General features: G+C 42.5%; 1 protein-coding gene across 1 annotated transcript in view; it reads right to left on the reverse strand.

Annotated features, from left to right (window-relative positions):
- fras1 (Fraser extracellular matrix complex subunit 1) overlaps positions 1–24,146 on the reverse strand; it is a 642,015-nt gene extending 617,869 nt beyond the window's left edge. Inside the window, exon 1 of the mRNA XM_069926766.1 lies at positions 23,380–24,146. Within this exon, the coding sequence (XP_069782867.1) occupies positions 23,380–23,443 (64 nt within the window). The 5' untranslated portion in view covers positions 23,444–24,146. The remainder of the gene's footprint in view (positions 1–23,379) is intronic.
- Positions 24,147–24,430: the final 284 nt, after the last annotated feature.

The raw sequence follows: 24,430 nt of genomic DNA on the forward strand, positions 1-24,430 counted from the left end.
TCCCAAAATGGTTGATGTTTAATTGTCCTCTGAAATGGCTGGGCAAACCAGTGGTCATCAATCTAGAAAGCCACAAAGAAATAAACGACCTGTCACGCCAAGGCCCTAAGAAATTACATCAGCAAGATGTGCCCTATTAACCCAACAAAGTCCTCCTCATCATAAGTGCTCAATCTGCCTCACAAGCAGCCTTTCACACAGTCAAAATCATGATAACGTGCCTTATAAGTTATTATCCCAGGTACCATCAGCATCCGCGGGTCCGCCTTGCCCCACTGGCAGGTCAGAGGTAGGCGGGCAGTTCGGAGGGCACAGCCCTGCAGATCCTCAACACTGACTCCACCAGGTTTCCTAATTCTCCAAAAGAGCAGCAAGAGTTATCGGCATAGTCAGCACAACGCCGTCGGTAGAGTCTGCTTGCGTGGGTTACTTCCGCATTCTACGGTTTCCCTTCAAAGCGTGGGCTGATTGGGGTGTAATTGAGCACCAATGACCTCATGAGCCAGATGCCCTGTTACCATGCTGTAGGTCTAACTTTTTATATATGTATTTAAAATTTAAATCTGCAAATTCTAATCAGGACTGTAATGGAGTACTCTCCACTTTCAGCACCCACAATGTTCAAGAGGTTTGAATTAATATGGATTACTTTAATTGGTACCCAATCACTAACCATTTACTCACTCTACCTTGGCTGCAGAATGACTCATATGATCAACAGGATGTTCCTACCATAGCATCTACCAATCCATGACCTCCAACAACTAGGACCAAGCAAGCAAAAAGGTATGGGAACATCACCACCACCTAGAAGTTGCCCTCCAAGCTGCACATCACACCGATGTGAAATAAATCCGTTTTTCTTTCCGGGTCATGGGGTCAAATCCTGGAGCCTCGCTCCCTAATCACATTGTGGCCGTACCCATGCCAGTAGCTTAAAAGGCTACTTGTCTAAAATTAACAAAGAACATCAACAAATAAAACACAGTGCAGGCCCTTCAGCCTTCGACATTGTGCTCACCACAGCAGACCTGTCCACCATCATTCTAACCCTTCCCATCCTCATGGGCCTATTTTTCTTGTGTCTCAGAGACTAAATTAAATGCTGGCCCAGCCTGCAAAGCCCCCACATCCCTTGAATGAATCTGCAATAGAAAAATATTTGCAGCAATCAGATGCTCACCCAAAAAACATATCAATAATGCAGACTGAATCACCAAAAAGCAGAGGGAATCACTAGCCTCTTCCTCCACCCCCATTGACATGATCTAACTGGATCGTCATTTGAAGGGGGCTCACAAAGTCGTCGAGGATCCCTTCTACTCCACACACAGCATCTTTCAGCTGCTCCCGTTGGGGAAGAGATGCATGAGTATCAGAGCCAGCACCACCAGGCTGAGGAACAGCTTCTTGCCACGGGCAATGAGTCTGCTGAATGACTGATGAACTGTTCATACAAACCCTCTGAGTACTATTTATTTACTTTTGTACGTGAAAATACATACAACATATGTATTGCTTGACTATACGTGTTATGTCTGCTTGTATGCTTGCACTGAAGACAAGGGAACGCTGTTTCGTCAAGTTGTAATTTGTACTATTCTCAACAAGGGCCACAGCACAATTAAATTTTTCAAAATTTTGACATACAGCACTGCCACAGGCCATTTCAGCCCTACATGCCGCCCAATTTACACCCCTACACCTCAGTATGCTTTTGATGGGTGAAAGGAAACCGGAACCCCTGGGGAAAACCCACGGAGACACGGGGAGAATGTACAAACACCTGACTGACAGCGCGGGATTCGAACCTCGGTCCAGCCCCTATCACTGGCGCTGTAAAGGCGAAACCTCCAATTTGAGTAGATCCTGGAAAGATTTTGGGAGATATTCAAAATGAACAATCTACATTCACCTTAAAATACAGCTGTGAGCAAGCAAAATTAATGCAAAGAAAACATGATTTTGAATTAAAAGTTACGATATTAACACTTTGCCTATTTTTGTACATCATCTTCCTCGAGGTGGTTCCTCATTGATTTTCTACCTCTTCTGCTGTTAATGTCAAGTAAAAAATCCTGTAACTTTGCACGTGACCATTCCTGCATGGTACAGTTCCAATCTATTTTCAAGTCTATGTTCATTGGAATGGACAAGATTAAAGATGTCCCAAAATAATTGGTTAAAGATGTTGACAAATGCTGAAAAATTCTAATGAATTTTTATAATAAAGTTAAAGCAACAAATTATCTCATTTGCCTTTTTAAACATGTCACAATGCATAATGTTTTTTTTCCTCAAATCCTTCATCCATAAATTTAAATGGTGTGCATGTCAGACACAGGTTCAAAGCGACAGGTGCCTTCATAAAAAATGGGAACAGGAGTAGGCCATCTGGCTTATGGTGCCTGCTCCATCGTTCAATAAGATCATGGCTAATCTGGCAGTGGAATCAGCTCTACTCAACTCCCTTTTCCCATAACCCTTAATCCCCTGACTGCGCAAATAAAAAAATCAATCCTTAATAGCAGCCGCTACTCCTTCCTTGGGAAGAGAATTCCACATTCACTGCTCTCGAGGAAATATACTTCTTCGTCCTCTACGCTTGAAATCGACATCCCAGCATCATGAGGATTTGCCCCAAAATTGGCATTTCACCTCCTAAAGGATGCAACTTACTTGCCTCTCATCTTGCGTATCCACAGTCTATCGAGGCATTGCCCATCTGTCAGCATGGGTGGGAATGGAGGTGGAGAAGGTTAGTTACTTGATTCAAGTTCCTGAGAGTCCATACTTTAGAAGATCTCTCCCTCGAGCCACTGTGAAGAATAGACACCTACACCTCTACTTTCTGAAATTTGACAATGTCGATTTCTCGGTCAAATGGGAAAAGTGACTGGCTGCATCACAGCCTGGCTTGGGAATTCAAATACCCAGGAATGACAAAGGCTGCAGAAGATAACAAGCACAGCCAGGTCGGTCACAGGCTCCGACCTCCCACTCCTGTGCGGCGCTGCCTCAAGAAGGCAGCCAACCTCATGAAGGGCCCCCTTCATCCTGGTCACAATCTCTTCTCGGGCAGAAGGTACATGAACCTGAAGACTGGCCCTTCCACATGTAAGACAGGTTCTTTCAAACAGCAATCAGGCTCTTGAACTTTCCCTTGCTGTACAAATCATGGTCTGCTCCAACACCAAAAAAGGATTGTCTGCTCTACTGCAAAGGCACTTTTTTTGCACAAGGATAACTGCAGATAGTAGCTTTTTTTCCATTATTGTCATCTTTTAATTTAATTAAAATACATTTGTAGTTGCTTATGTGTTTATTTCTCCCCACCACCCCCTTCCCCCCTCCAAAGTACCTGCTCAGCTGCAGCAGGTAAGAATTTTGGTGTATATATACAAGATATAACCGATCATCATTTCATAATGATACATGTTTCTATCATGGTGGGGAGCTGGCTGATGGAGGACCTCAGTTTTCTTCAGGCTGACTTCCAGGCCAAACATTTTGGCAGTTTCCGCAAAGCAGGACGTCAAGCGCTGAAGAGCTGGCTCTGAATGGGCAACTAAAGCGGCATCGTCTGCAAAGAGTAGTTCACGGACAAGTTTCTCTTGTGTCTTGGTGTGAGCTTGCAGGCGCCTCAGATTGAAGAGACTGCCATCCATGCGGTACCGGATGTAAACAGCGTCTTCATTGTTGGGGTCTTTCATGGCTTGGTTCAGCATCATGCTGAAGAAGATTGAAAAGAGGGTTGGTGCCAGCTCCCCACCATGATTACCAGCCCCCCCACATCTCCATCGGGCACACAAAACTCAAAACGGTCAACCAGTTTACCTATCTCGGCTGCACCATTTCATCAGATGCAAGGATCGACAATGAGATAGACAACAGACTCGCCAAGGCAAATAGCGCCTTTGGAAGACTACACAAAAGAGTCTGGAAAAACAACCAACTGAAAAACCTCACAAAGATAAGCGTATACAGAGCCGTTGTCATACCCACACTCCTGTTCGGCTCCGAATCATGGGTCCTCTACCGGCACCACCTACGGCTCCTAGAACGCTTCAACCAGCGTTGTCTCCGCTCCATCCTCAACATCCATTGGAGCGCTTACATCCCTAACGTCGAAGTACTCGAGATGGCAGAGGTCGACAGCATCGAGTCCACGCTGCTGAAGATCCAGCTGCGCTGGATGGGTCACGTCTCCAGAATGGAGGACCATCGCCTTCCCAAGATCGTGTTATATGGCGAGCTCTCCACTGGCCACCGTGACAGAGGTGCACCAAAGAAAAGGTACAAGGACTGCCTAAAGAAATCTATTGGTGCCTGCCACATTGACCACCGCCAGTGGGCTGATATCGCCTCAAACCGTGCATCTTGGCGCCTCACAGTTTGGCGGGCAGCAACCTCCTTTGAAGTAGACCGCAGAGCCTACCTCACTGACAAAAGGCAAAGGAGGAAAAACCCAACACCCAACCCCAACCAACCAATTTTCCCCTGCAACCGCTGCAATCGTGTCTGCCTGTCCCGCATCGGACTTGTCAGCCACAAACGAGCCTGCAGCTGACGTGGACTTTTTACCCCCTCCATAAATCTTCGTCCGCGAAGCCAAGCCAAAGAAAGAAAAGAAAAGAAAAGAATGTTTCTATCAGATCCCTTCCCATTCTCTTAAATTCCCATTACCCTTAATCACCCGACTGCGCAAAATAATCAATCCTTAATAATGAGGCAGCCTCTACTGCTTCCTTGGGAAGAGAATTCCACCTTCACTGCTCTCGGGGAAATACACTTCTTTGTCCTCTATGCTTGAAATCAACATCTCCTCATTCACTAACCCCCTGGTCTCTGGAATCAATTGAACCTCTACTCGTCCACCTCCAAGGCCAGCAAATTCTTCATCAACTCAGGAGACCGGAACTGCAAGCAGCATTCCAAGTGTCGCCTCACTGGTAGCTTGTACAGTTTCAGCGGAACCACCCAGCTTCTAAATTCAACCCCTCTAACAAGGATGGTCAGCATTCCATTTGCCTTACCTGTGGTGCCTGCAAACCAACTTTCATGCACAAGCACTCCCGAGTAGTCCCCATATACAAAAGTAGACTGCAAGCCTTCATCATTCAGATAAAGATCCAGTCAACTAATTTTTTCCTTCAAATTTATCATTATCTTTCTTCGCAATGTGACAGGTGCAGGACTGAAGAAAGTACTCAGATATACATGTTCCTGTCTTATACTTCTCTTTCCCTTTTTTTTGGGGGGGAAAGATGTTTTTCAGACCTTACCTTTAGTCCTTAATGTAAATTTGAGGCAAAATCCCTTAACTGCTCCATTTGAATTAACTAAGATAACGGACTTGAATTTAACAGTCTCTCAATCCCATGTCGTCTCCTTTACTTCCCTTATTGCTTGACGTTCAATACTGAGATGGATAGATGCTGTCCCCCCCTACTCATACTCAATATGACGGCATGTTTAACTTCAGGAAGAAAAATCAGATGCTCTACCAATGTTGCGAGTTTGAGCTTTTAAAAATTTATGTGGCCATTTAATTATTTTGATAATTTATACAATTGTTATTTTGTGATTTTAGTCCTCTCTACGTGGCAGTAAATTATACACAACAAACTCGGAAAGGTTGGGGGTAGATTTTGTCAAATAGTAATAGCTTTTTTTTTGCTTTTTTCAATGAGTCATTTTATATTTGTCGAAGTGTGTAGTGCACTTTTTTTTAAATTTCTTTGAGTCTATTTGTTAAAGTACTTTATTTAATAGTATTTTTTTTCTACATACAATTATTACACCTGTATAGGGCTTAGTCTGTTTAATGGCTATTAAAAAACAAATAAAAATATTGAAAGAGAAGATTATCATCATCTGACCCTATTTGGAGAGTACAATGCCAGCAACCAGAGTTCAAATCCGGGCACTATTTCGTATACTCTTCCCAGCCTGCGCAAGTTTCCTCCGCGTGCTCTGGTTCCTTGCCCCTGAGAAACTGCACTGGGCTTTTAGGTTAATTATAGTATTTGGGTGGCATGGGCCAGAAGGGACTGTTTTGTGTGTCTAAAGTTGCATTTAATTCTCCAAACCATAGTGCATACACTATACAAAGCATATATTAATCACATGTATACAAAAAAATAATATTTTAAATAAATATATCAAAATATTTGGGGATGATTTATTCAGTTCATCTATTTAACAGCCTGCGGGAAGAACCAATTTACAAGTCTTGCTTTCGATGCTCCCATACCTCCTACTCGATGGCAATGGGTCAGACACAGTGTGCTGGATGGAAAGGGTCCTTGATAATTCTTTGAGTCCTATTTTAGCAAGGCTCCTCATGAACATCGACCGTAGAGGAAAGGGAGACCCTTGTGATCTCCTTGGCCATTTTGTTGATTCACTGTGTTGACTTCTGGTACAGTCAGACAGGACACTCTCAATTTTGTTCCTCTAAAATGGTGTCAAGATGGGGCCCACAGGCCTTACCCTCCTCAACCTCCTTAGGAAGTGCCTTTCTCACCAATTAAGAGAATTTGGATTGGTTGTACTTTATGACACACTAAAGAGCTTCATGCACTCCACTATGGAAGCATTGATGTGTAATGGAGAGTGGTCGACATTCATCCTCCTTTTTTTTTAAATTTTTTTATTTTTCACACTATAAACCATATTGACCAAGATACATACAAACATTTTACTTCTTAAATATATAATATCATTTTCTCCCCCTTTTACCCCTCCCTTCCCTCCCTCCCTTTCCCATTTATTTAAAGTTCAATCTACAAGATACATTAAACCTGTTAAACAATGTCATCACTTAATAAAAATAAACAAGAAATTTTACTGAGTCAGTTCTTTTCATTATCTTCTCCTTCTGTCATTTTAGGTGGTGGAAGTCCACGGTAGGATTTCTCTATTGTGCTTCATGTATGGCTCCCATATTTGTTCGAATATTGTAATGTTATTTCTTAAATTATATGTTATTTTTTCTAATGGAATACATTTATTCATTTCTATTTTCCATTGTTGTATTCTCAAGTTGTCTTCTAATTTCCAGGTTGACATAATACATTTTTTTGCTACAGCTAAGGCTATCCTAACAAATCTTTTTTGTGCTCCATCCAAATCAAGTCCAAATTCTTTGTTTCTTATATTACTTAGGAGGAAGATCTCTGGGTTTTTTGGTATATTGTTTTTTGTGATTTTATTTAATATCTGGTTTAGATCTTCCCAAACTTTTTCCACTTTCTCACATGTCCAAATTGCATGAATTGTTGTTCCCGTTTCCTTTTTACAGCGAAAACATCTGTCTGATACTGTTGGGTCCCATTTATTTAACTATTGAGGTGTGTATCCAGTTATATTGTATCATGCGTAACCTCGTGTTTATTGTATTTCTCATAGTTCCGAAGCATACCTTCTCCCATGTTTCATTCTTTATCTTTATGTTTAGATCTTGTTCCCATTTTTATTTAGGTTTACCATTTGTTTCCTCGTTCTCCTTTTCTTGCAGTTTGATGTACATGTTTGTTACAAATTATGTCTGTAATCTCATATTCAAAATTGCTTCCTTCTGGTAACCTCATACTGTTTCCCAATTTGTCCTTCAAGTAGATTTTCAGTTAGTAGTATGCAAACATTGTATCGTGAGTTATATTATATTTATCCTTCATTTGTTCAAAGGATAATAATTTATTTCCCGAAAAACAATTTTCTATTCTTTTGATCCCTTTTCTCTCTCATTCTCTAAAGGAAAGGTTATCTATTGTGAAATGGATTAGGTGATTTTGCATCAAATATTAGTTTTGGTAGTTTGTAATTTGTTTCATTCCTTTCTACATGAATCTTCTTCCAAATGTTGAGCAGATGATGCAATACCGGTGAATTCCTACGTTGTACCAATTTTTCATCCCATTTATATAGTATATGTTCAGGTATCTTCTCCCCTATTTTATCTAGTTCTAATCTGGTCCAATCTGGTTGTTCCCTTGTTTGATAAAAATCTGATAGGTATCTTAATTGTGCGGCTCTATAATAATTTTTAAAGTTTGGTAGTTGTAAGCCTCCTTGTTTGTACCATTCTGTTAATTTATCTAGTGCTATCCTTGGTTTCCCCACTTTCCATAAAAATTTCCTTATTATTTTCTTTAACTCCTTGAAGAATTTCTCTGTTATGCGTATTGGTAATGACTGAAATAGGTATTGTATCCTTGGGAAAATGTTCATTTTAATACAGTTTATCCTTCCTAGCAGTGTTAGTGGTAAGTCTTTCCAATGCTCTACGTCGTCTTGTAATTTTTTCATTAATGGATGGTAATTGAGTTTATATAGATGGCCGAGGTTTTTATTTAGTTGTATACCTAGGTATCGCATTGCTTGCGTTTGCCATCTAAATGGCGATTCTTTCTTAAACTTTGAGAAATCCGCATTATTCATTGGCATTGCTTCACTTTTATTTGCGTTGATCTTGTATCCCGACACTTCTCCATATTCCTTCAATTTCCTATGTAATTCTTTTATTGATATTTCTGGTTCTGTTAAGTATATTATAACGTCATCTGCAAATAAACTGATTTTATATTCCTTCTCTTTTATTTTCATCCCTTTTATTTTATTTTCTGTTCTTATCAGTTATGCTAGTGGTTCTATAGCTAACGCAAACAGTGAGGAAGATAGTGTACATCCCTGCCTTGTTGATCTGCTCAAGTTAAATTGTTTTGATATAAATCCATTTACTGTCACTTTCGCCAATGGCCCCTTATATAATGCTTTAATCCAATTAATATTGTTCTCTGGTAGACTGAACTTTTGTAGTATTTTGAATAAATAATTCCATTCTACTCTGTTAAAGGCCTTCTCTGCGTCTAAAGCAACCACTACTGTTGGAGTTTTATTTCCTTCTACTGCATGAATTAAGTTAATAAATTTACAGATATTGTCTGTTGTTCGTCTTTTTTTAATAAATCCAGTTTGGTCTAGATTTACTATTTTTGGTACATGGTGTAATGGAGGATTAAAATCATGTACTCAGATGCTTTTTGCTTATGTGGAACTGACGACACTGGGTCCACACGCAGGTCACCTTACTTTCAGAACTAGCAGATGTAATTAAACTCAGCCATGGGGACTTATCTGAAGATACACTTTGAAATGGAATTCCACCGTGAGGCCCAGGGAAAGCAGTTGTCAAATACGACACTCTGAAATTGACGTATTGGTCACAACCTGTCTTGCTCAAGAAGTTTTAATGAGTCCTTGTATCTACGAGATAAACCAGGATATCATAGCATCCTGCTCCATAATAATTAATCTTCTAAATTGTAGAATAGTATGCTCAGCTTTGATTTTGACTGACAAATGTTAGAGGGAGTGGGTGCATGATTAATTGTTTTTGGGGTATAAAAGTCTGTGGTCCTGCTGCTGAAGTTTAGACTCTCCGAGGGGTGGGAACACCCCTTGTCAAGAAGGAAGAACAGCCAGAGTCCGAGCAACGTCCCGGTCGGGGGAGGTGGAGAAGCTGCTACCAGCGCCCTGACAACCTACTACAAGTGTGCAGTTGTTGCCTCGCTTCGGCAGTTGGGACCAGTCCAAGCGTTGATAAGTATAGTTGGGAAGGGCTTGCATATTGTAGTGTGAAATCAGCTTTTGAATTAGTAATAAACATTTGTATAAACTGAACTGCTCTCGGTGTGTGTGTCTATTTTCTTTCGGTAGCTAAAACACTGTGACCAATCTAAAATGAACAAAATGAGAGGTATAAGTTTACCCAAGACAATTGGCGCTGCGAGCAGGGTTGGTCTCAAGATGTTTCGCCGAAAGAAAGAGGTGAGCCCTGAGCAGTTCTTGATTCCTGGATGGACTTCCAAAGACGATGGGTTTGGCATGTTGGCCAATACCCTGTCTTTGTTGGGACCACCCATTAGTTGGGATGAGAAGTTAGACTCATCAAGTGCACCTCTGGGAGAGCGGGTTGCCACTCTCCTTCGAGAAAGTAAATTTCCTGATAAAAAGGGAATGCTGACGAATGGTTTTTGGTTGCTGGCCACAGCATTACGCCACTCCGTTCAGCGTGAAGCAGAATTAATTCAAAGAGAAGTAGAATCTCAGTGCAAAAGAAAGCAATTAGAAGAGGAGCTAGAAGTCCTGCGACAATGCTGTTCCATGATGAGCGAGATTGTTCGTACCAGTCAGGACAGAGCCAAAGAATGGGAAGATAAGCATGTCCAAATGATTTGCCGTAATATTAAACTCCGGCAGCAGCTCTGTGCAGATAAGGAAAGGCATGGAGTAGAACCCGATCCATATCGTATTCATGCCATGATAAGGAATGGTGACGATCCTGATGTAATTGAGGATTGGGATGGGAATATCTGGAATGACAATGGTAATAATGCAGATACTCCTCAGCATGTGTCTAACATACTACCCTATCCATCTGCTGTTCATGCCCGCCCTATAAGGCAGCAGATTTCCCAAACAGACAGAAGGGGGGATGATGTAAGGGTAGAGATGGAAGGGATAGATACCCCGGTTTCCCATGTGGACCCAGGGGAAAATACCCAAACCCCTGCTTATGCTCTATGGCCTACTCCCTCTGTTGGATGGCCTCCACCTCCTCCCCTAGACTGGGTGGAGGACCCTGTGAGCCAAAGTGGGAACAGGGGTCGGAAGGAGTCAATGATCCGTGATTTCTCTGTAAAAGAGCTGGCTGCCATTGGAGATCGATTTAGGCAAAAAGCAGGGGAACATCATCCCCAGCTGCTGAGTCCTCCTGGCCCAGCTGTGCTTTCTGCTCCCACTGCTGCTTCTATCGAGCTGGCTTCTCCTGCTCCAGTTACTCATGATGAGGTAAAACAATGGGTTAAACAGGCTCTTAAAGATAACAATAGCATGTGGTCCTGGAAGCCCCCGAACCCTTCTGAAGCCTCAAGGTGTGGGCAGGATTCCCGTGTCTACTCCATCGAGACACGGCGCACACACGGGGATCCGCGGCCCTACATACCGTTAACAATCCACTGGGGTGGGGGTAATGATCGCCAATACTTGGCTTTGGTCGACACCGGTGCAGAGCACTCGGTGATTCCTGGTAATCCAGACCTCTGGACTGGACCGGCCTTTCGAATAGAGGGGTTGGGAGGAGCGGTCACCCTGGCAAAGGAAATAAAAGTCTGTGCCATGGTGGGTGATAGCCCTTCCCCTGTCTGGTTACATGCCTTGGTGGCTGCTACTGACGAGTGTATCCTGGGTATTAATATGTTGGCCGGTATGGCCCTTAATACTAGCCAAGGGGGATTTGAATTTGGAATTCGAACTATTACAAAAAAACTAGTAGTGGGTCAGGCTAAGTGGGATCCTGTGATGGTGCCAGCCCCCATGAAACCAGTGTGCATTCCACAATATCATCTCCCTGGGGGGCAGGAAGAGATTACTGCCACCATCGATGCTCTGCAAGAAGAAGGGGTAGTGAGGCCCGCAACGTCGCCCTTTAATAGCCCTGTTTGGCCGGTCCAGAAGCCGGACGGCTCCTGGAGAATGACAGTTGATTATCGTTTTTTGAACAAACATGCCCCACCACTTGCTTCAGCAGTTCCGGACATTGTCACTCTTATTGAAAACATTGCTACTGGGAACTCAGGAACATGGTATGCTGTCATTGATCTCGCTAAGGCCTTCGTCAGTATTCTTATAGCTGAGGACTCACAGGATCAGTTCGCCTTTACCTGGAAGGGGCGCCAGTATACCTTCACCCACCTTCCAGTATCGCCTTCCCTCTCAATTCACCATTATATTGATGATGTGGCCTCCTGGAGCCTCTGGCAGAAACAAGAGGGTCGCCGAGTCCCACTAGGATTCTGGTCACGTACCATGCCTGAGGCTGCCACTCGTTATTCTGTTTTTGAACAACAGTTACTAGCCTGTTACTGGGCCCTGCTAGAGACTGAAAGAATGACAGGTGATGCAGATGTTCAATTGCGACCTGCACTTCCTATAATGAATTGGGTCCTGGCTAATGATGCTAATCTAAAGATCCGGCGGGCTCAGCAGTCTTCTATTGTTAAATGGAAGTGGTATATTCAGAGTCGTGCGACCAGAGGGCCTGAAGGGGTGGGCCGCATACACGAACAGGTGGCTTACCATCCTAGGTCAGGAACTCAGTTATCGGAGGAGGGGGATGGTGGCTCCAGTCAGTATGCTGAGTTGAAGGCAGTCACTTTACCACTAGATCCCCATGATCACCCTCTTCGCCTGTTTACTGATTCCTGGGCTTTGGCTAATGGACTTGTGGTATGGATGCCTGATTTGCAAAAGAACAACTGGATGATACATGACCGCCCAGTATGGGGCAAAGAGTTGTGGCAGCTGTTGTGGGATGCTTCCCACCATCGTGAGATAACCGTTTATCACGTTGATGCCCATACCAATATGGCGACTAACATGGCTCAACATAATGCAGTAGCAGATCAGCTTGCCACTATCAGCTGTGCTGATACCGTCCCCCTGGCTCGATGGGCACATGAACAGAGTGGTCATTTGGGGGAGAAGGGATCAGCTATGTGGTCCCGTACACATGCTTTATCCATCCATAAGGATGATGTCCGCATGGTTATATGTACATGCCCAGAATGTCAGCTTGTGAAGTTCCATACCGTTCCACCTGGTCCGCATGGCCGAATAAAACGGGGTGCTCACTCAGCTGCGGTCTGGCAAATTGATTACATAGGCCCCATGCTAGACTGCATGGGTAAATATTACGTCCTAGTAATGGTTGACACCTTTTCGGGCCTGGTTTTTACTTTTCCCACCAAGACGGCTGACCAAGCTAGCACTATCCAAGGACAAAACCATTTGATTTATCGTTATGATGTTCCAGAGGAGATTCACTCTGATAATGGCTCGCACTTCTCCGGGAAAGCAATCTGTGATTGGGCAAATGACAACGGTATTTTATGGGTCCACCATATTCCTTATTACCCGCAGGCTGCCGGGTTAGTTGAACAAATGAACGGCTTACTGAAGGAACAAATTCATTTGTTAACATCACTGGGGACCCAGAAGGGATGGTGCCATGTGCTGCAGCAGGCAGTCGACAATTTGAATCATCGCCCTTTAAAAGGAGGTACACCTTTCCACCGACTTCTTCACGCTCCTGAATTACAGCCTATTCCAGAGGAAAAACAGTCATTGCCCCCCATCCCCGAACTAGAGAATGTTGGACAAAAGGTATGGGTGGCACCACCAGGTAGTGGCCCTCCTGTAAAAGGGGAAATAGTGACACCTGCCCAGGGTAACACTCGGTGGGTAGCTATTGAGGGACAGGATGATTTAGTCTGTTTAAACACTGAACGCTTATGGTATCGAGAGTGACATGTGTCAGGCTTCTTTGTTCCAGGTTCTCCATTTTACACTCCTGGTGATCTGGCTTAACAGCTGCTTTGATGCCAGCAATTGGATTTGTAATGTCGAGGACGTTCCAAGGGAGTTCCCAGTGGGAAACACGGTCCGATGCATTACACCAAGGAAGTCCTCGGTCACCAGCCTCAAGTGCAGCTTATATAAATATGTTATTGTTCAGCATGTTTCAAAATCTGTTCGTGAGCTCCAGTATCTGGGTATTGTGGCCAACAAGGATAATTTGAGCCTTGGTTGGAATCCTTTCTCATGGCTAACTGCTACATTTGGGGGAGTGGGCCACACTATCCTCCGTTGGTTGCTTGCGTCATTGCTTATCTTTGTAATTGTTGTTTTGATTTCTCTTTTTTCGCTCCCTCTGTACTCAAATACTGGTTAGGCCTCGCAAATGACAGATTGTGACCAAGGGGTGGAATGTAATGGAGGATTAAAATCATGTACTCAGATGCTTTTTGCTTATGTGGAACTGACGACACTGGGTCCACACGCAGGTCACCTTACTTTCAGAACTAGCAGATGTAATTAAACTCAGCCATGGGGACTTATCTGAAGATACACTTTGAAATGGAATTCCACCGTGAGGCCCAGGGAAAGCAGTTGTCAAATACGACACTCTGAAATTGACGTATTGGTCACAACCTGTCTTGCTCAAGAAGTTTTAATGAGTCCTTGTATCTACGAGATAAACCAGGATATCATAGCATCCTGCTCCATAATAATTAATCTTCTAAATTGTAGAATAGTATGCTCAGCTTTGATTTTGACTGACAAATGTTAGAGGGAGTGGGTGCATGATTAATTGTTTTTGGGGTATAAAAGTCTGTGGTCCTGCTGCTGAAGTTTAGACTCTCCGAGGGGTGGGAACACCCCTTGTCAAGAAGGAAGAACAGCCAGAGTCCGAGCAACGTCCCGGTCGGGGGAGGTGGAGAAGCTGCTACCAGCGCCCTGACAACCTACTACAAGTGTGCAGTTGTTGCCTCGCTTCGGCAGTTGGGACCAGTCCAAGCGTTGATAAGTATAGTTGGGAAGGGCTTGCATATTGTAGTGTGAAATCAGCTTTTGAATTAGTAATAAACATTTGTATAAACTGAACTGCTCTCGGTGTGTGTGTCTATTTTCTTTCGGTAGCTAAAACACTGTGACCAATCTAAAATGAACAAAATGAGAGGTATAAGTTTACCCAAGACACATGGTCGGCTAATCTGTTTGCTAATAGTTTAGCTATTATCTTATAATCTGTGTTAAGTTAAGATATTGGTCTATATGACGCTGGTGCAATTGGATCTTTCCCTGTCTTTGGTATTACTGTAATTATTGCTGTTTTGCATGAATCTGGTATGCTTTGTGCTTTATCAATCTGGTTGATTACTTCCAGAAGGGGAGGAATTAATAAGTCTTTAAATGTTTTGTAGAATTCTATTGGGAATCCATCCTCTCCTGGTGTTTTATTGTTTGGTAGTTTTTTTAATATCTCCTGTAATTCTTCTATTTCAAATGGTTTTATTAATTTATTTTGCTCCTGTTTCTAATTTCGGTAGTTCAATTTTAGTTAGAAATTCATCTATTTTGTCTTCTTTCCCTTCGTTTTCAGTTTGATATAGTTGCTCGTAGAATTCCCTGAAGTTTTCATTGATCTCCGTTGGATTATATGTAATTTGTTTGTCCTTTTTCCTTAATGCCAATACCATTCTTTTAGTTTGTTCTGTCTTAAGCTGCCACGCTAGAATTTTGTGCATTTTTTCTCCTAGCTCATAATATTTGTTTTGTTTTCATTATATTCTTCTCCACCTTATATGTTTGTAGTGTTTCATATTTTATTTTTTTATCTGCCAATTCTCTTCTTTTAGTTGTATCTTCCTTTATTGCTAATTCTTTTTCTATATTTGTTATTTCCCTTTCCAACTGTTCGGTTTCCCGATTGTAGTCCTTCTTCATCTTATTTACCCTCTGATGAACGCTTTCATTGCGTCCCATAGTATAAGCTTATCTTTCACTGATTCCGTATTTATTTCAAAGTACATTTTAATTTGTCATTCAATGAATTCTCTAAAATCCTGTCTTTTAAGTAGCATGGAGTTTAATCTCCATCTATACATTCTTGGTGGGATGTCCTCTAGCTCTATTGCCAATAAAAGGGGTGAGTGGTCCGATAATAGTCTAGCTTTATATTCCGTTTTCCTAACTCTCCCTTGAATGTGGGCTGATAACAGGAATAGGTCTATCTTTGAGTATGTTTTATGTCTACCCGAATAATATGAATATTCCTTTTCCTTTGGGTGTTGTTTCCTCCATATATCCAAAAGTTGCATTTCTTGCATCGATTTAATTATAAATTTGTTTACTTTGTTCTTTCTGTCAGTTTTTTTCCAGTTTTATCCATGTTTGAGTCCAAATTAAGGTTAAAATCTCCTATTAGTATGTTCCCTTGCGTATCTGCTATCTTCAAAAAGATATCTTGCATAAATTTTTGATCTTCATTAGGTGAATATACATTGAATAAATTCCAAAATTCTGAATATATCTGACATTTTATCATTACATATCTCCCTGCTGGATCTATTATTTCCTCTTCTATTTTGATTGGTACATTTTTATTGATTAATATAGCTACTCCTCTGGCTTTTGAATTATATGATGCTGCTGTTACATGTCCTATCCAATCTCTCTTTAATTTCTTGTGTTCCACTTCAGTTAGATGTGTTTCTTGTATGAATGCTATATCAATTTTTTATTTTTTCAGTAAATTTAACAGTTTCTTCCTTTTGATTTGGTTATGTATTCCATTAATATTTAAAGTCATAGAGTTCAACATAGCCATTTCATACTTTGTTTATCTTTCCTTTCCATTTCCTCATCACCACCTTCCCTTCTTATCCATTTCTGCTTTCTTTTTTTGAACACATTATAAGACAACATTTCTAAAACATAAAATATTTACACTATTCTCATATCTAAAATTCCTTTAACCCCAATAGTCCCTCCCCTTTCTGAGTTGCCCTTTGTCCCTTGTCGGGTAACCACATCTCCCCTCTCCATTTGGATTTGCGAATTCGCTCGCGTCAACTGATTTCGCAGTGACTGTTATTCTTCCCCACCCAGCCCCCCCAGAAAAGATTAAAATCTTCATATATAACAAAGGTCACTCTCTTAATTCCCTCCTTACTTCCTTTCTTCCCTTCTTAGTTCTTACCTATACTCTATTGTTTATATATATATATATATATATATACATACACACACACATATATATATATATATACACACACATATATATATATATATATACACACACATACATATATATATATATATATATATATATACACACACATACATATAGTTTGTTGTCATTTTTGCTCTCGTTACATGTCTTCATCTCTCTGTCTGTTTTGTAGTTGTTCTGCAAATTTTCATGCTTCTTCTGGATCCGAGAATAGTTTGCTTTGCTGCCCCGGAATAACTATTTTAAGTACCGCTGGGTATTTTAACATAAATTTATAACCTTTTTTCCTTAGGGTCATTTTTGCTGCATTGAGCTCTTTCCTCTTGAAGGAGTTCAAAACTTATATCTGGATAGAAAAAAAATTTTTGACCCTTGTATTCCAGTGGTTTTTTTGTCTTCTCTTATTTTTTCCATTGCCTTCTCCAATATATTTTCTCTTGTTGTATATCTTAGGAATTTTACTAGAATGGATCTTGGTTTTTGTTGTGGTTGTGGTTTAGGGGCTAATGTTCTGTGTGCCCTTTCTATTTCCATTTCTTCCTGTAATTCTGGTCTTCCTAGGACCCTGGGGATCTATTCTTTTATAAATTCTTTCATATTTTTGCCTTCTTCATCTTCCTTAAGGCCCACTATCTTTATATTGTTTCTTCTATTATAATTTTCCATTATATCTATCTTCTGAGCTAACAGCTCTTGTGTCTCTTTAACTTTTTTATCAGATTCTTTTAATTTATTTTTTTTAAGTCATCTACTTCCATTTCTATGGCTGGTTATCGTTCTTCCACCTTGTCCACTCCTTTTCTTATATCTGTCATGATCATCTCTAATCTATTCACTTTTTCTTCTGTACTTTTTATTCTTCCTTTTATTTCACTGAATTCTTGTGTGCCATTCTTTTACTGTTTCCATATATTCTTTAAAAAATATATATCCATGTACTTGCCCTTCCCTTCATCTTCCATTTCTCTGTGTTCTTCCTCTTCTTAGAAGAAGATCTGTGTCCTTTGCCTCTGTCACTTCTGGTTTTCTTGTTGGGTTGTTTGTTTTATTTTGTTGGGTATTTTTGGTCTTCTTATTTTTATTAGAAGTGTCTTGGTGTTGGTCTTCTACCTCTGGGTTGGTCATCTGTTGTTTCTTTGATTTCTTATTTTTACTCTCTTCTTTCTTGCTCTCATTATTTTCTATGTTTTCCTCTTACTGTTGTGTTGTAGTTGCCTGTTTCAGCTGCGGAGATCTACTCCTCAGCTGGTCCCCCTCCCGTCAGTGTTATTTTTGTCTTGCGCATCCGCACATGCGCGAGGATTCGTGCATGCACGGTTGCGCACTTTTATTTGGCTCCGTGAGCCATTTTTGTAGTCCCGAGTTCAGGGCTTCGACTGACCTCAGGGAGCGGGCTTCTCTCTCCACGGCGGGCCTCTTCGTACAGGTAAGGCCTTCACCTTCTTCTTCCGACGTCTTTCCTTCTTCTTTTCTTCCCGGTGTTTTTGGTTTTTCTTTCTTCGCTGCCATTTTCTCCACACTTTTACTTTCACTTTGTTTTGGTTTTTATGTTTGTGCCTTTGCTTTTTCTCTATCTTTTTTTAACTTTTCTGGAGAGGGCTGGAGTTCCCCTACCAGCCACTACTCCATCACGTGACTCCTGACTTTCATGCTCCTTAAGTCCACCACCACCTCCTTTGTCTTGTCTACGATGTTGTTCTCGCACCTTTCCATGAGCCGCCCAACTTGCCCTCTATAAACCAACATCATTGTTGCCAAAGAGGCCAACAAGTGTGGTATCATTCACGACCTTGATGATTCTATTGGAACTAAATCCGACAGTGCAGTCATGGGTAAGCAGCGTGAATAGTAATGGGCTGAGCACACAACCCTGAGGTGCACCATTGGATGGGATTGGAGATTTTGCTGCCAGCCCAGACTGACTGTGGTCTTTTGTTCGATCAGCCCAAAATCCAAAGAGAGGTGCTGAATTCCATCAAGACCAATTTATCCAGGAGCCTCTGAGTAATTATTGCATTGAATGCCAAGCTGAATTCAATGAACAATAGCCTGGCATATCTCGGTGGGTGAGGACAGAGAGGAGGGTCACGGCTAAACCATTATCCATGCACCTCTTTGAATGGTAGGCAAACTGGAACGGGACCAATGTCGCTGTTAGGTGCGACTGATGCATTCCATTACCAGTGTATTACCTCACATTTACTGCTGTTTTACTCCATCCACCAGACCCTTGCCCACTCACTGAATATCTCTGCAGACTCTGTGACTTCTGCGGAGTTTACTTCTTCATGTTTACATCAGTTTTTTTTTATATAGTCGCGTTAGATTTGCTGCCTTCCAGGACCTGCCCAGAGGCCAGAAAATTATGGTAAATTACCATAAACACATCTACTATAACTTCCAGCATTTCTTACAGTACCCTGGGATGCATTCCACCAGGACCAGCGGTGATCAGGCCTAGCTCATTAGTTTATGCTGCACCACATTTTTTTTAAAGTGATAGCAATTATACTAAGGTTCTTACTTCCTCTTGCATTCTTTATATCATTCTTCCACTTACAAATAGACTCCTACTTACAATGCCCTGACATACAATATTTCAAAGTTACAATGGTTCTGTTCTCACATTTATCGGGGAAATTTCATGTCATTTTGCCTGGTTTCAACTTGTAATAATTTCAACTTACACTGCAAGTCCCAGAACGGAGCCCCATTGTAAGTAATGGTCTTCCTGTATTATGCAGTTTCCACTGTGAAGACTGCCACAAATACTTGTTCAAGGCCTCAGCCATTTCCTTATTAATTCACCCTCCTCATCTTCAAGCAATCTGTCTAACTTTACCACACTTTTCCACTTACATATTTATAAAAATGTTTAGATTTAGATTTCAGATTTATTCTCAGCAGAGTTTTTGAACACAGCCCATTCCACTGACTTTGAGGAAGTCCCAGAAAGGTTCTTCAACCACTTTCTGACCTCCAGAGCTTCTCTTTTTTCATTCTGTCTGTATGAAGGCAGAAGGAGCACTACAAGGTGATCAGATTTGCCAAAGTGTGGTCTCAGGAAAGAATGGTAGGCCTTCCTCATCTTGGCGTAGCAATGATCAAGTGTGCTGGGATGTCTGGTTCAGCAGGTCATATGTTGGTGGTAGTTGGGCAGGGTTTTCTTGACACAGGCCTGGTTAAAGTCGCCGACTAAGATTTGTAGTGCGTCAGGCTGGGCCGTCTCTTGTTTACCACCCACATCATGCAGCTCAACGAGTGCCTACTTGTAATCGGCATTGGGAGGGATGTAAACTCCAGTAAGAATCACAGATGAGAACTCTTGGGGTCTGCATTTAATGGAGATTTGCACTTAGGCAGTAGAACAGGAGGTTGGCATAACTCTAGTGTCCTTGCACCACCCAGTATAAACAAAAAAAAAGCACACACTGCCTCCTCTCCCTTTTCCAGATTTTGAGTTCCTATCCAGTCTATGGATGGTGAAACCATCTGGTTGGAGAGCAGTGTCTAGTGTGTTCTCAGTTAGCCAGGTCTTGGTGCAGCAAGCAACTGAGATTTGTCTTACTTGTCTCTGATAAAGATCTGTTTTCATGTCCTGTCCTAATTTACTTTAATCATCTAACTTTTATTTTTAAATTGCTTGCTTAATGGTTTTTTGTTGCTCTTTTAAGTTTTCCCAATCTTCTGGTTTCCCACTACACTTGGTGACTTTGTCTGTGATGAAGTTGATGTCTTCTTTCATTACCTTAGTTATCCAAAGCTGGCTCTCCCTAACCTTACCGTCCTTGGTTTGAACTGGAATACACTTTGGTTGAACACTGTGGAAAAAGCTCTTTAAAAGCCATCACTGTTCCTCAACTATTCCACCATGTGGCCTAAATTCCCAGTCTACGGGAGCTAACTTCTCCCTCGACCTTTTGTAGTCTTTTTTTTAAATGCACAAGACTCTGGTTTTAGTTCACATTTTTTTCACCCTCAATTTGCATGAGAAACTCAATTATACTGTCATCAATGTTCCCTCTAATTTTGCATTGTGCAATTTTTTTTCCTGTAACAAAAGTATGTGCGCACTGAATGCCTGTGCAAACATCAATAAAATTGTTTCAAGATCATTTTGACACAGCTTAGTTCCCATGGCTAATCAAACTGTACTGGCATGTTTTAATATAATACAAGCCTGATTAACTACTTGTTTAACTGACTAACTCATTAACAGAACTAGTTAGCTACGAGATTCTTTTCAATAACTGTAATTATTAATTAATACAATTTTTTAGGTAACTAACCTTTTGTCTACTGGTTGCAAAACGTGTGTGCGCACATACACACACATCTTAGAGGGAACAGTGACTGTGATCACTCTTTTCAAGGGTATACCTCATTACAAGATCATTAAATTTTACCCATCTTGCCTCACAGGTTAAGATCTAAAATAGCTTGTCCCCTGTAGGAATGTATGATACATTCTATTAACACCTCCTCAAGATTACCTCAACCTGATTGATTTGTCTGATCAATGTCTCAGAACAAAGCAACATTTTCTCAATTATCGAATATGCACAAATAAAAATGACCCACTTAACAAATTCACTGAAGTGCGACGACACCACCTTTCAGGATGTGAGCTAATGTAAAATTTTAAATCGCAACCTGATGCGTTCATTTATTTTCCAGTTAGTTATCAGTGTCAAATGGTTCAGAATTGCTCAGTGTGTATTAATTCAAGCAACTTCAGGGCTAAACAATAGCCCCTTTCACACTTGCAAGTGATCCCAGGAATTTAACGGCCAATCGGCCTTTAAAGTGTCTCGTGTGAAAGCAAAATCAACTCAGCACTGGCGTTAGATGACATCATCTCATGTGGAGATTGACGGCCTCGACCCCCAGAACAATCCCTGGCATCTGCAGATGCCGGTGTATTGCAATCATTCAAGTGTGAAACAGGCAACTGCATTGCGGGATTGAAATAACCCAAATTTTTGCGTGAGTGCAGGAACGTGAAGGAAGATTAAAATGGTATAAACTTTGCCATGGGAAAGTCACAGCTGGAGGGGGGGAAAGAGAGAAAGAAAGAGGCAATAAATGGCAATAGCGGACAATTTTTAAACAGGGTGGGAAAGTTGGTAGCACTAGAGCGCACAATTTATAAAGACCGTGGGGAAAAAGCTACCAACTTTTCCACACTGTATAAATTGTACTCAATAGTGTTACTAATTTTCCCTCCCTGTTTAAAAATTGTGTGCTATTGCTATTTATTGCCACCACCTTCCCACGGTCCCTTATAAAGGTTTAGATAGGTCGACACAACAACAGGGGCTGAAGGACTCATACTGTGCTGTAGATAAAACTTAATTAAATTATAATGAGACATGATTAATTCTGTTCAAATATAAAGATCATAGCACATTGATCAGGACTTAGGGCAGGTCCACCATCGCCTTGATGCGTCATGACGTCACCAGTAGAAGGTGGAACAGTCCTCACACCGGGGATGGATCCTTGGGAGTGAGAAAGTGTTCAGTGTCCCAGTTCGGAATGGTCAAGCGTGAAAAGCCAAACCCCCATTCCCATCCCAGGACACTGAATGGCCAATTTAGTGGGACGCAAGTGTAATATCCACAGGATGCAAATTAAATGTTGGGTTGGGCAACCTAATCTGAAAAAAAAATCCACCTGACTATGCCTGTGGTGAACCTTATTGTGTTCATAAACACATTAATAACCCTTCTCCACTAAGAAAATTGGTAACTTTTGAACCCTTGCTGCTAACAGCGGGGTCGGTAACACGAAGGACTTACAAATGAGAAAATCGTTCCAGCTCAGGAGAGAGGGGCAAAAAACAAATAGCCCCGTTTATAATTTCTGCACCATTCGAGCCCCTTTTGGAAAGCAAACACGACAAAGGCCACATGCACCATGCGTGGTGAACGGGAGAGGTGCGGCGAGGTCGGACCGTGGCTGCGGCCCGGGTCGCCCGTCACTCAAGGAACTTTTTTTGGACACCTTGACATTGTTTGATTGCGCTGCTCAAGTTACATCCAGTTGTGGATCAGCCGGCAAACTTAAAAGAAACGTCAATAAAAAGGTCCTGGCTAAAATGTATCAAGTTTTGCCCAGGTGATACAAAGCAGACTTCAAGTATGTTTCCCAATCACTGTGCTACAATGTGTCCGCCTGGTATTGTCGATGCAGAGCTGGCATTTAAGAAATATTGCCCTTTTAAGTCAGCCGCCGATTTGGGAAGGAGTCGCGGTGACAAAACACCGGCGAGAACCGCAGCGTTCGATTCTGAAAACCGGCAAGTCGACAGTGGTTCGCGGACCTCGGTTATCGGATCCTAGTGATTTTTCGCACTTTATCCGATCAAGGAAATCACTGGCAGCGACTCCACCCCACCCCTCCCCCTCCACCCTCCCCGAACGAGACAATGAAGATGATGATGGTTCGGGACATCAAGCCTAAATTTCAAGCGAGCCGCTGCTTCTCAAAACCGATTTGGGCGGCTTTATAATGGTGGGGGGGGGGGAGAGAGAGAGAGAATGTGCTTTCAACGTGTTCGTTTCAACTGCAGTCGAGGGAAAACTAAGTGAGGAGGGTTTTCTTTCCCATTCTTGGTCCCCAAAATTAATTGGAGACCATGATCAACAGTGACACCCCCCTAAAAAAAAATGAACGGAAAGATGCACAAGGTCAAAAACCAGCACTAAATCAACTTGAATGCACCATGTACCAACCTTCAGAGGGCTGCGTCAAGGTGGCCAAGCCGAGGAACACGGCAGCACGAACCCACGGGTTCATGTCTTGGCTGGCGGTGGGGATCCGCTTTCTAGGCTGTTATTGTTTCCCCCTTCAGTTCAAAGGCGTCACACAAATCCCCGGCGCCGCTGAAGTTAACGCATCGGAGCAGGCGTGGGCATGGCAGAAATAAATCTCATGACTTTTCTTTTATATCAAAAAGGAACATTTGCAAGTTGCGCAGGAGCCGAATGTGTTCTTCTCCCGGTTTCCCCCCCTCCCCTCCTATACGCAATAGAGGTGAACCAGGAACAGCGGAGGATTCGGCGCTGGGTCCGGAGGTCCTCTCCGAACTGCTGGCTGCAAGCGAGTCTCCGCCAGCTGCAAAGGGGGGATCGAGCCTGGCAGCAAGGACGCGGGTTGGGGTGGGAGGAGGTGTGCAATTTGGGGAGGAGGCGGGGAGGTGTGCAATTTGGGGGAGGGGTGGCTTTCGAATCAGAAACTTAGTTGGAGATCCCCGCTCTTCCCTCCCCTCCCTGCCGAGTACCCTCGGTGCAATCTGTAGCCGTTCTCTCTCGATGTTGCTGGAGGCGAGCGAAGAGTTTTGCATTCCAGCTTACCAAAAATAAAAGAGAGAGGGGCTTCCCTCCTCTCCGGAAGAGAGAGAGAGTAAGCGATGTGAGGGAGGGTTGAAGCCAGGCATGGGGTGGGTCGGAGAACTTGGGAAGTTGCTGCAGTGAAGCCAGTGGCCGCCCGCCCCGGAGGTTGCAGCCGCCACACGTGACGGGTGAAACCCGATCCCCTTGCAGCGGGGCTGGGACGTTTCTCCGCTGAAACGACCGGCTCGGCAACATGACCGAGAGAAGCAGGCTCTTCCCCTTCGGAAGGAATCCCTTCCCTCCCTCGATTTGGTGCTGGCAAGAAACTTGGTTGCAATGGAGAGAGAAGGGGAGGAGGAGGAGCCCACCAAGTACTCAGTCGGTTCTGGAGCTTCGCTCCATCAAGGGCACGGCTTGGCCCGGCTGAGCTTCTCCAGTGCTCGCTTCAGCC

Source organism: Narcine bancroftii, chromosome 3 (assembly GCF_036971445.1).
Source record: "Narcine bancroftii isolate sNarBan1 chromosome 3, sNarBan1.hap1, whole genome shotgun sequence".
Lineage (NCBI taxonomy): Eukaryota > Metazoa > Chordata > Chondrichthyes > Torpediniformes > Narcinidae > Narcine > Narcine bancroftii.